Consider the following 13207-nt stretch of genomic DNA (forward strand, 5'->3'; position numbering starts at 1 on the left):
TGGTAGATGTTCCAAGAAGAAATGGAGAAGTTTCACCAAAGGTGGGGTGCGGGGGAGGGGGGCAGGGAACAAGAGGACAGTTCAAAACAAAACAAACCCCAGTCACTAAAAGAGGTTTATTCAGCTCCTAATTATTCAGCTCCTCTTCTGGGCAGCTGTATCTCCTCATTATCTAGTTAATACCACCAAACATAAGGAAGAAGAAGTGAGTAATGGCCCAAGTGTTTCTTTTATTACCAAAAACAATTGTTACGCACATACTCAATGCCTCCAATCCCATCCCTGAGGATGACCATGAAAGTCCTTGGGGTTTGCAGGAGGAACCATTTAGAGGGAAATGCCTTGGCTGGTTGTGAGGAAAGGGCCCTTGCAGGGATCAGTTACATGTCACCCCTGGGCCTAAGGACCCCTAAAGACAGGAATGGATGTGAGTTGATTATGGATTTCAATCACTCTTCTAGCACGTCTGGGGGTTAGGGTTAAGCCTGACACTAGTCCCCTCTATGAGAACACACACAACCAGGGTGCCCCCACCAAAGAATCCAAACTCCTCAGGACCCCCACAGAATGTGGTCTGGCACAAAAGGGAAGTCCCTCAGTCTGCCGAATGATGCAAGCCGGGTCCAGAGTGGACCGCACCGCTCTCAGCACCACTCCTAAAGGCAACCATTGGCAAGGGCTGCCCACTAGGGGCACTGCCACCAGCCCGGCTCAAACCCCAGCTGGGGTCTGGGGTAGCAGCGGTCAGGGTCTGCAGCCTTCACACCATCTGGACTTGTGGCTCCTCAGCTACCCCCTGAAGCTCTTCCATGACGCCCCCGGAGCGGGGCTCAGAGGCTGGAGGTGGCTCTCCCGGGGCTTCAGACAGCACATAGTAGACAATCTCTCGCTCACCTTGGGCGCTGGTCTGATTCACCACGTGGATGACAGAGCTTGAAGTGTCCTGAGAGGCCGAGAGGGCTGTCCCCTCACCACCCCCACCTTCCTCTTCCTCTTCAGCCTCTTCCTGGGGTCCTGGCTCCCCTGGCACTGTTTCTAGAATGATGCCCTGCAGGCTGCTCTCATTCAGTGATGCTCCCAGGCCCGATCCCTCTGGTGGCTGCCGCAGCAGTTGCTGTGTCAGCTCTACACTCTCATAGCGAACCAGCTGCAGCCGCATGTAGCCGTCTTCATGCTCCTTGTACCTGGTGAAGGAGGAGCACAGAGGGCAGCAAACAAGGGCAGGGGGAGGCAGAAATGGCCTGGAGATTGGCGAGGTAAGGGACAAATATGGGGGAAAGAAGCAGCTCTGGGATTCTAAGTGATGGAGGTAAAAGACAAAAGAGGTCTTTATTGGAATATTTAGAAGAAAAGGCAAGAAGGATCATTACTCAAAAAGGAAAGGGAGGGGAGGGAAGGGGAGAGGGAGGAATTATCTGTACTGGACAGTAGTGTTGTCAAAGGATTTATGAGCAGGCCATGGAGCTACAGATTAGGACCCTTGGGCTCACACCCTGGTTCCGGCTACAGGGCTTTGGGCGCCATTTACTGTTTTTGGCATCGTGCCTTGGATTCAAAAATCAGAAAAATAATCTTTGCCCCACCACTATTCTCGAGGTTCCTTGAACCTAAATGGAGATGGTGGACATCAAAGCACCATCAAATTCAAGGTCTCTAAATTGTTGAAAGGTATGAAGAAAAAGTGTGGGAATCTGGGAGGAGCATACCGAAAACGGGGGTGCCCTGAGGGCCACTTGAACTGGTGTTTCTTGCGAAGGTGCACGGTGAGGTTGTTGCCCCTCGTGAAGCATTTGTCACACACATGGCATCTGTATCTTGGCTCTGAGTCTCCCTGGGGGGGAGGGGAGGGAGAGTGAGGCTAGATTCCCCCCGAACGCCAGGCTCCCCGACACTTCTGCTGGCCCTTCCCCACCATCAGCCCCACTCACTTCATGCACTTTTCGGTAATGGGACTTGATAGAGCAGAGCGACCGGGCACTGAAGGTGCAGTTCTCGAAATCACACCTGTAGGCTGGCTCCTTGCTATGGGTATCCAGGTGCTTCCGGAGGTCGATCAGATTCTTGCAGCTGCCGAGAGAGGTCAGGAGGGGTCAGAGGGCATGGGGGACCCTGAAACACAAGTTTTCTGATTTCCAATCCCCGTTTCCCTTTACCTGTAGTCACAATAGTCACATTTAAAGGGCCGGTCCTCGCTGTGGCGAAAGCGCATGTGGTTTCGGAGGGAAGATGGCAGTGGGCAGGTCATGTCGCACAGAGGGCACTTGTAGTGGTTCACTGAGGAGCAGAGAGGAGGCTGTGATCCGAGGGCTAGTGGAAGCTTGGAGGGCGGGCCGGGACGAGAGGCGTGGCCAGCTACTCACCATGGTTACGCATGTGGTCCCGCAGCAGCCGCTCCGTGGCAAATCTCTTGGAACAGTGAGAGCACTGGAAGTGTTGCTCTGTGGTGGGGCGGGCAGAAGAGAGGGTGGGTTGTGAGGGATGGTGGAGAGGCACAGAGAGGAGAGCAAGCTGGGAGAGGGGAACCATCCCAGGCAGAAGGGAACCACCAGAGGAGGAGCGGGGAGCTTAGGGAACTATGGACGGACACAGTATCACAGAAAGAGCATGGGACTTGGAGTTGAGAAGCTGAATTAGAATTCCGGCTTGACCACTTACTAGCTGTGTGATCTCAGGTAAGCGATTTAACCTCTCTGAGCCTCAGTTTCCTCATCTGCCAAAAGCGTGGACAAGAGGCCTACCTCATGGGGCTGCTGCTAGGATTCACTGAGATAAGAGCTGTGGCACACAGTAAGCATGGAATAACAACGTCTAATGAGTCTCTATCAGCAGAGACTGTGGTAGGTGACTGAGCCCTTAAGGTAGATGCAGCCAACTTGCAGATACCTTCAGGGGTCCCCTCTCCTGGGAATGTGCCCCCGACCTCCACTCCAAGCCTGCACCCATGCCCCCGCTCCGACCGCTTACGATCCAACGAGGTCTGGCGACGGATGTGATCTAAGAACTTGGTGTTGTTGGCAAACATGCCCCCGCAGGTGGGGCAGGCCACCACCTTCTCCTGGGTATGGCTACGGAGGTGCTCTCGAAGCTTAAAGCGGTCCTTGAAGGTGCACGTACAGCCTGGGAAGGAAGGTCCAGTCAGGTCCAGCTACAAACCCTCAGAGTAGGCTCTGGTACCCCCACGTCTCTCCAGTCAGCAGCCAACCTTGCCCTGCAGGACTGGTCCCACCCCTAGCTGCCCTGGCCCCTTAGCAACCCCAAGGTTTCTTTAGAGGTCAGAAATTAAAGAGTGGCCCTACCTTTCCAGCCACACAGCACCACGTGGTTGTCCTTGCCGACTGCCTGGTATTCACAGCACAGGCTGTGCGCTTCCACATGCCGATAGAACCACTCGGGATTGTCGAAGGAGCTCTGTGCCAGGAGCAACTTGGGGTAAGGACTGAGGGTGGGTGGGGGGACTCTTACCCCTAGGTGTCCAAAGGGGGCTTCTCGGCTCTCTCCCAAATTAACTTGGTGGGGATAGGAAAGTTTGAGCAAGGGGGCTACCCAGAAATGTAGGAGGGCTGCTAGCGGGAACCTCAGGAATACAGGGCATCCCTGAAAGACCACGAGCCACAACTCCTCCTCCTGAGAGGGTCAAGGCATCTTTAGTTGAGATCCCCAACTTCCCTCCACCCCTATTACTGGCTCTGCCTGCTAACCTCACAGTGTTCCCACAGACACAGGAAGTGGTCAGGGATGTCAGGGATGAGGTTGCGGCTCTGGAAGTCCAGGATGCAGGGGCTGAGGTCGGCCTGGCTCTGCAGGGCCTGCAGCCCGCACTGTTTCAGCTTGGTGTGGTAGCAGTGGAAGTAGACATGGCGCACAAGATCAGCAGAACTGTCCAGAGAACAAAAGCCGCACTCCTGCCACAAGCAGGAGAATTCTTCCTCTGCAAAAAGGGGTTTAGAAGGAAGAGTCTGATACTTTCCAGAGCTCTCCGTCCACTTAGCAGCAAGGGAGGATGCCAGACTGACCTGGTATGCCAGGAATTCACTCAGCAAATACTAGTATTTAATGACCACTAACTGTGTGCCAGGCACCAGGGATACAACGACGAGTAAAAAAGAGTCCCAGTCTTTGTCCTCGTACAGCTTTCAGTCAGGGAGAAAAAAAACATCAAATAATCACATGTATAAATATTAGACTGCAACCAGGTGGAGGGGAAGTGCGGTCTAGGTAGGGGGACAGTGTGTGCATGTCCCAGTGCCAGTGACTCAGAGACAGCAGGTGTGGCTGGCATTTGCTACAGTGGCTCCGAGTTTCTGCTGTTCCCAAGAAGCTGAGACACCTCCCACTCCTTCCTGTCAAAACGGAAGTCCTTCTTTCCCCCATATGCTGCCCAAGATCAGCCTTCCCTAGGATGGACTATTCCCTAGGACTATTCAATTCCACTTCCTGTCTCTCTAGCATCTGTCTAAGCACCAAATTTCCACTGCTTTATAAGGGTTTACTTGTTTTGAAAAGTAGATATTTTTAAAAATAATCCCCTAATTTCTCTTCTGAATAAATATTACTTGACTTTTGAAGCTATGAGTTATAGTTCGCAGTCACTAGACTCAAAACAGAATTTGAGGTCGGGGAAGGAGAGGTGTCTCTATACCTTCTGTAGAACAGAATTTTTCAAACTGCGTTGTGACCCATTAGTGGGTAGTGAAATCGGTTTAGGGGACTGCAAATCACACTTTTTTTTAATGAAAGAGAATAAGATAGAACAATTCAGAGAGAATTTAATAAAGGCAAGTATTGTTTTTAGTATTTTTTAACTTTTGTGTACAGGGTTGTGATATAAGTAAGATGTATTCCTAACTGGTGGTCACAGTAAAAAAAAAAAAAAAAAAAAAAAATTGAAAGACACTACCAGAGAGTGAAAAAAGCAGCTTGCCAACAGCTTGTACAATATGATCATTTTCAAAAAAATAAAATCATATCTATCTAATTTATGTATACACATGCTGAGAGATGCGGTACGCGGGCCTCTCACTGTTGTGGCCTCTCCCATTGCGGAGCACAGGCTCCGGACGTGCAGGCCCAGTGGCCATGGCTCACAGGCCCAGCCGCTCCACGGCATGTGGGATCTTCCCAGACCGGGGCACGAACCCGTGTCCCCCACATCGGCAGGCGGACTCCCAACCACTGCGCCACCAGGGGAGCCCAGTAATTGACTTTTGATGGCAGGATGGCAGGTTCATTCCATATATCCTTGTTGAATGAGTTTTCTATAATGAGTCTACAGTGCTTTTATAAACAAAGCAAAAAAAAAGCACAATTAGGAAAATAAACCACCACTCTTGCCGGCTGCCTTCCCCCTGTGCAGCAAGGAAAATCAGCTTTTCCACCAACCCTCGAGCTCTTTCCCCTGCTGTGTCCTGCTTCCTTACCCAGCGGGTCCTCCTCCTCCTCCTCCTCCTCCTCCTCCTCCCCGGAGCCCTGCAGGTGCTGCTGCAGGTGCTGAGTGACGTGCTCGCAGAACTCCTCCATGGCTGAGCACACAAAGGAGCAGGACCCCCACTCACACTGTAGCCCCAGGTTCTCCTTCCGAGGAACTTTCCCAGGGGGCGGCATGGCCTTCACCCTATAGAGGGGGAGGAAGAAATCAGCAGCTGCCAGGATTCCACCCAAGTGCTGCTGGGCGTAAGCAGCGGGGCGGGCAGCCGGCCTAGACCCAGAAGACATTTTCCAGTGGCCCGGGACAAACTCCATGCTTTTTCAATAAGGACAGAGTAGCAGGTCCTTAAACCCCTGGAAGCTGTCTGCTGTTCTTGGGAAAGGAGAATACAAACTAACATTACTGAGCATGTGCCAGGCTCTAAGCTAAGAACTTCAACAGACATTTTTTCAAGGAGCTTCAGAGCAACCCGCCAAGAAGGAATTACTCCTACAGGAAGCAGAACAATGCTCAGGTTCAAAAAGAAGGCTTTGGGGAATGACCCAGGGTTCAAATCCAGACGCCTCTGTCCACCACCTACTTAGCTGTGCGACCCTGGCCAAGTAACTTAACCCTTCTACTCCTGAACATCCGCTACTTCAGAATGGAGTAACAAGCCCTTTTGCTTTTAATTTCACACTTACTATACGCCAAGCACCTACTAAGCACTTTATTTGCCTTGTGTCATTTAATTACCAACACCACCCTATGAGGTAAGCACTATTTTTAACTTCATTTGTAGATAAGGGCCTAAGGCTTGGAGAGGTTAACTGGTTTGACCAAGATCACACACTAGTGTGGTCGGGTCAGGTGAGGCTGACTCCAAAGTCCACATTCTTTCCTACGCACACAGATGACCTTGGAAGCTCCTTATTTCTTACTGTATCGAAGCTCCTTATTTCTTACTGTATCGTAAGTCCCCTGCCAGACTTACAAAGTGCCGTACAAACTCCCTTTGCCTAACCTATCCAGTGCTTTACTCCACCATGGCCCTAACATCCTCTGAACAACAGTGCAGATTCCACTTCACGTAAGAGGCGGTTACCTGTCCAGTTTATACTGGGTGTACACAGTGCTAGGCACACTTAGGCATGTAATAAATATTTGCTGAAGAAAGCTGAATTAAAAAAACTAAAGGTTCTCAAACTTTAATATGCACACAAATGCAGAGGTTTCCAGCCCCTCCCCTAAAGGTTTGGATTCGGTAAGGCTGGGTTAGGCCTAGAAATATGCTCTCTTAACTCAGCGCTCCAGTTCTGGTGGGGCTTCCAGGAACAGAGTTTGAGGAACAATAAAAGAACAGTTTCCCTCGTTAAAACAAAACACAGGGACTTCTAGTGGTTAAGAATCTGCCTGCCAAAGCAGAGGACATGGGAGGGAGCCCTGATCCGGGAAGATCCCACATGCTGCAGAGCAACTAAGCCCCTGCACCACAACTACTGAGCCTGCGCTCTAGAGCCCGTGAGCCACAACTACTGAGCCCACGCGCTGCAACTACTGAAGCCCGCATGCTCTAGGGCCTGTGCTCTGCAACAAGAGAAGCCACCGCAATGAGAAGCCCGCGCACCACAAAGAAAAGTGTCCCCCCCGCTCGCAGCAACTAAGAGAAAGCCCGTGAGCAGCAACGAAGACCCAACACAGACAAAAATAAAAAAAAATTAACAAAAAAACCCAAAGAATGACAGATGATACTGCAAGCAAAATCTCTGGGGTTAGAAAAGACACTAATAGGCCCTGACTCTGTCCCCTGAGTGTCACCTCTTCCTGAGGATTCTCACTGATTCTTGCTGTCCCCACTGTGGTAACCTGAGAGGGAGCGGGGGCATTGCAGCTGCTGGCCTTCCTGAAACAGGTGGGAACTCTGAAAAAGAACTTTACTACATACTAAGGAAAAAAACCCAGAAAACACAAAATGCACAACATCTTTCATAGCTACAACTGTAAGAACCTACTATATCTAACTGCTTACCAAAGAAATCCCTTTTAAATCCACGGCCTTTGCCTCTCCTCTGAGAAGAAGCCAGCTACCTTTGACACTCTGGGGTGTGAGTACTTGGGGTTGCTGAACTCTTGGTAGACTAATAGTGAAGCCCTATTAGGAGAAACTGTGGACTACTTTTACACTTTGGGGGTAGAAGAAGTAGGAAAAGCCTTCCTAGGTCAGATATAGCAGTCCAAACCTCCTATACTACCTTCAGGATCAAGTCCACTTAGCACAGCATGCAAGGCTCTTCTCCAACTGGCCGCAACTTACTTCTCCAGGAGCTGGGTAAGGGAACTAACACATGAGGGCCTACCACGTGTCAGCCCTGTGCTGAGTCCTCTTCCAAACTTCATTCACTTCATTTGGTGTAAGAGTGCCCTGATTCTAATCCAAAGGTCGTGCCCTTCCTCCCACACCTATCCATTTATTCCCTCTTTCTCTCTGAGTCAGTAATCTTTGTCCCTAAACATACTACATTCTCCTAAAACGCTCTGCCTGAGAAACCTCTACTCATTTGCTTCAAGCCCAAATGCCCCCTGCTTGGTGACCCCTCTCCCAATTCAACCAGGTACAGCTGACATATCCCCCCTCCTGCCTCCACAGCACTCGGTACACACCTCCATCCAACCACCTGTTACAATGGAACAGAATGCGTGTCCCCTAGACGAGGAGCTTCTCAGGGCAGAGCCCATCTCTTCTTCACTTCTCATTCCCAGCATTAGCCCAGAGCTTTGTACTCTTGGGAAACTCAATAAATGTGGGGATGTGATTATATCCCAGGAAGCGTTCCTAAACTACCCCGCCCCTCAAATCACTCTCGCCTTTCGGTTTGATGGCTAGCATAGTTGAAACCAGAAAAGCTCAACCCTATTTTTTCTGCTGCCCTTGGTCACTCATGGTTGTTTTGTGTTCTACTCTCATCTACCCAACTGGACAATATTAGCTGCTTCTGAGCAGATACCATATCACGCCTGTGTCCCTCTACTGTGTCCAGCACAATGCTGAGCACAGATATTCTAAACACATACCTGTTGTTAGACTGTGGTAAGGCCCAGGAAGCAGGCTATCTAGATATCTAGAATGACTTGAAATTTAGGCAAAGCTCCCTGAATCCCTCTTTCACCATCCCCCAGCGTTCTTTACTTTCTTTCCCTGTACGCTGCTTGTTTCTACCCTGGGAAGCTGTAGGACAAAGTGACTATTTGGTCACCACTCCTCTTTCTGTAGGCAAGGGATGCAAATGAGGCAACCTGTATAAGAAAAGGGTGCTGGACCAGTTGTCAGAAGACCTGGGCTCAAGCTTCCTGTCTCAATGAGTTTGCTCAGCCTAGAAAAATATAACACCTGTTAACTATCTACTATATGCCAAGCACTGTTTTAAGTATATGTATAAAAACTCATTAACACAACAACCCTACTGAAGTAGGTACCATTATTACCCACTTCGCAGATGAGGAAATGGCCCAGAAAGGTTAAGTAATTTACCCAAGATCAAAGCTAGAAAATGATGGAGACAGATTTCAAAACCAGGGAGCTTGGCTCCGTTCTCCTCCTACATCAGACTGTCTTACCTCTTCATGTCTGATTCCTTCCTCCCCACAAACATCATATCCAAATACACAATACCCAAAGCATGTTTTATTGAGTAGCTATTTTGTCAGTTTCCTCCAATAAGCTGTGAGCTCCTAGAAAGCCTGGTCTGTGCTGTGTTCAGTTCTAACTGCAGGGCCACCACGTACCTACTACAACCTCTTTTAATGTTTAAGTAAATCTGTTAACTTATTACTTTACTTTTGGACAAATCACCTAGCTTCTTTGAACCTGTTTCCTTAAATGTGAAACAGGATACTAATATCACAGCAGTGGATGATGGATTCAACAGATCTGATTAGAAAGTTCCAACATTTACTAGCTATGTGACCTCAGGCAAGTTACTTAAGCCCGGGTTTCCCATGTAGCATGGGAATAATCATGCTTGTCTCATTGAACTGATTTATGGATTAAACCAGATAATAGATATTAAAATGCCTAGCATAACACACCGCCACAACTCAACAAGTGTTGGCTCTTCGTATCCTTGCTTCTAAGGATGAGATGATCTAAGCACGAATTCTACAAAAAGATCAACAAAAGGAAAGCCCGAAGGATTCCTAACCCTTTCTTTCATCAGGAGTCATAGTAAGAAGCAATCAGCAAATACCTGAGTATAAATTGTAACGCAAAACACCGAATGAACCCTGAATGGTGTTCAAGAAAGGAGGGACCCAGATCCGGAACCTCCTAAGGACTCACAATGTGGTCGAAGAGATAAGACTGACGTGTTAAGACAACGACCAAAACAAAGCGCCGGATGGGGGAAAGCTGAACAGGGAGAAATCCCAGTGGCAGGCGAAGCAGGGAAGACTTGCCCTAAGCGGTGAGGACCGGGCCCCTGGAGCACAGGTAGAGTTCGGAGAGAAAGAAGGAGACCGTTCCGGCGGGTAAACCTCTCCCTCTCAGCCCCGCAGGCTTCCCCCAAGGCGTGGCGGCGACCGTGTCTCAGCGGCAGCGAAGCCCCAGACGAGAGGTTCGAGTCGAAGTTGGGGTCAAGGCGCTGCAGGCACCAGGCAGACCAGCGTGGCCGAACAGCAAGAGGGAGCCTCGCCTAAGCGACCGGGGAAGAGCCTGGCCTCGGCTGCCAGCCCAAAGCCCAGCCCGACGCTGCCCGGCGGATCCCAGAACCCGCGGCTTACCGTCGATCAGTCTAGTCTGCTCCGGGATCTCTCCTGCTCTTCGCCCACCTCACACCGTCTCCGGGAGGGCGCTTGAGCGACGGCCAACGACAGCCAATCGCCGCTCTCGGATCCCTCTAACAACCAATCGCCCTTGCGACTGACGGAACTCATGCGCGACCAAAACACGGAAGGGGCGGGAGTGAGGGGCGGCGGGACGCGCGGAAAGGTACCGTTGCTGGCGCCGCGGTTCTCCTAGCGTGGCGCAAGCGGGGATCCCTAGGGCCCGAATTCCCCCAACTGCGCAGGCTCGGCCCACGGCACCCACTGGGCATGCGCAGAGCTCGGGCTGAGCGCACAGAGGGGTCTCCGACCTTCTGTTGGTTATCAAGCTAGCTGGCCGCGTGGGCGGTGAGGCGGAGGAACAGGTGGAGGAGACCGGGGCGGCGGAGGAGGAGGCATGCGAGGCTCCGTGCCCAGCACAGCAAGCCCCGCTCAGCCCAAACTGGGGGGGTCCTTCACCTTCTTAATCTTACTGTTTCTTAAATATCAGTATTCCTTGTGGCATCTCTTTCCCCTACACCTCACCTCCTGTGTCACCAGGCTCAGTGAATGACTCCTTCAAGTCAGAAACCTGGCGGTCATGGCTGATTCCTCCCTCACACGTAGCATCCAATGCATTGCCAAGTCCTGTAAATGCTACCCCCTTAAATACAGGATCTCTCATGTTCATCCCCCGTTCTTGATGTTCGCCGCCCCCTCTCTAGTCCATTAACAACGTCCATCCCGGATGTCTACACTGACCTAACTGGTTCCACTGCGGGCACTCCTACTTCCCTCCAAACCATTCTCGACGGAGCTCGCAAGTGATCTTTACAAAGAGCAAATCTGATCAAACCACCACCCTGCTTTAAACACTCAAAGTCATTCTGTTGTCCTCAGGACAAAGCCCCAAACCATACTGAGGCTTTCTAGACTGTTCAGCATCCGGGTCCTGCATACTTCTCTCCACCATGTCTTGAGTGCTTCTCGAACTCACTCTCTGCTCTCCAGCCCCCACATTTCTTTCAGTTTCTCCACCACACCTAGCCGCCTTTCCTCCCCTGCCTTGTACTTGCTGTTTCCTCTGCCTGGAATAATCTTCCCTTTCTCCCCTTCCCACATATGTTTGATTCCTACTCATTCTTCTGGTCTCAACGAAGATGCTTCTTTTTCCTGGAAGTCTTCCTGGACATCCCTTTCCTGCATTTCCCCATTACAGCTCTATCATGCGGTATTGTATTTGCCTATTTATGTGTCTGCATTCTGCACTAGACTCAGTTCAGTGAGAGAGGGCAGGGATTGCGTGTGTTTTTCACCTTTATAACCCCATTGTTTAGCCTAGTGGCTGAAACTCAGTAAGGGTCCAAGACATATTTGTTTAAAAATTATGTACCTTAGTAAAGTTCATTGGGATTGATATTTACTGCGTTATATTTTCTAACCTAAATATAAACCTATATAATTTATATAATCAGAAAACACCTTACATGTTCAACATAAATAAAATGAACTTAAAGATGCCATTAAAAATAGCAGGGCTTCCCTGGTGGCGAAGTGGCTGAGAGTCCGCCTGCCGATGCAGGGGACACGGGTTCGTGCCCCGGTCCGGGAAGATCCCACATGCCGCGGAGCGGCCGGGCCCGTGAGCCGTGGCCGCTGAGCCTGCGCGTCCAGAGCCTGTGTTCCGCAATATGAGAGGCCACAACAGTAAGACGCCCGCGTACCGCAAAAAAAAAATAGCAAAGCCAGGGACTTCACTGGTGGCGCAGTGGATAAGACTCTGAGCTCCCAATTCCGGGGGACGGGTTTCCATCCCTGGTCAGGGAACTGGATCCCACATGCAGGCAGCAACTAAGGAGCCCTGTACCTGCAACTAATGAGCCTGCCTGTCGCAACCAAGACCCGGCGCAACCACATAAATAAATATTTTTTAAAAATAGCAAAGACAGAGTAAAATCAGAATTTTGTGCATGACGTTTGTTACTAACAACAAACAATGAATTAAACTTTGTCCCTATTTTAAAATATAATTCAAGAGTAACAAAAATATGTTTTATCAACTTTATCCATTCAAAAGCACATAGGTATATTAATACTTCATAAAATGCCAGCTGTATTTGAATTCAGATTTACACCACTAAAGATGGCTCTTAGCTTTAATTTAGCAATTTCATGAAGAAAAATCCATTCACTGAGCTGTGTAGACTCAAACAATATTTATAGAGCAAAAAGTTCAGGATATCTCTGGAATCCACGCATGTTTCCAAAATTTGAAACGGTGTATTGCTGTCTAACATAGGTCACTTCCATCTCAATCTGCTTCTCTTGAAAACAAGACACAATTTTGGCTGGATAATTCAAGACACATCCAGATATTTGTTCTTTAAAAGCTGCCAGAAAGGGCTTCCCTGGTGGCGCAGTGGTTGAGAGTCCGCCCCAGTCCGGGAAGATCCCACATGCCGTGTAGCGGCCAGGCCCGTGAGCCATGGCCGCTGAGCCTGCGCATCCGGAGCCTGTGCTCTGCAATGGGAGAGGCCACAAAAAAAAAAAAAAAAAAAGGCTGCCAGAAAATCTTAAAGCGTAATTCATACTCATCAAAAACTGTGGATCTCTTCTGAAAGTATAAAGTGAATTAGGTTATGTTTTGCGTTTCTTTTGCGTTCATTTTCTTAAATCCCTATTTCTGAAATGTGATCAGGCTTTTTGTCACTACTAAATATGTGATTGCATTGAGTTCTGGGCAGGTCACCCTAGAAACTGAGTACATCTTCCAGTCACCATCAGCTCAATCCACAGGTCTAGTAGGAATCTGAATACCTGCCCTCCCATCAACAATAGTTTCTTGTGAAATTTCAAGTTCAGTGTGTTTGGCCGTCTTGTCATACTGGTAAACAACCTGCTCCTCTGTGAACTATTAAGAGTTGTATTTCTTAGATCAGGGGAAGTAGCTTGATAAACCTTTGAGTTTTGAGGACCTAGAATTTAGCATACCAATATATGCAAATT

The 13207-nt window shown here is 49.5% G+C and overlaps 1 protein-coding gene across 1 annotated transcript; it reads right to left on the reverse strand.

Annotated features, from left to right (window-relative positions):
• Window positions 1–223: 223 nt before the first annotated feature.
• On the reverse strand, window positions 224–10206 carry HINFP (histone H4 transcription factor). The gene is given in 11 exon segments (XM_082843807.1): window positions 224–840; window positions 842–1184; window positions 1707–1831; window positions 1929–2067; window positions 2154–2274; window positions 2361–2438; window positions 2965–3117; window positions 3297–3408; window positions 3699–3928; window positions 5418–5611; window positions 10181–10206. Coding segments are annotated over 10 exon segments (1536 nt in total). The 5' UTR covers window positions 5602–5611; window positions 10181–10206; the 3' UTR covers window positions 224–789.
• Between the last annotated feature and the right edge of the window lie 3001 nt (window positions 10207–13207).

This window comes from Leucopleurus acutus (genome assembly GCF_964270905.1).
Source record: "Leucopleurus acutus genome assembly, chromosome: 8".
NCBI lineage: Eukaryota > Metazoa > Chordata > Mammalia > Artiodactyla > Delphinidae > Leucopleurus > Leucopleurus acutus.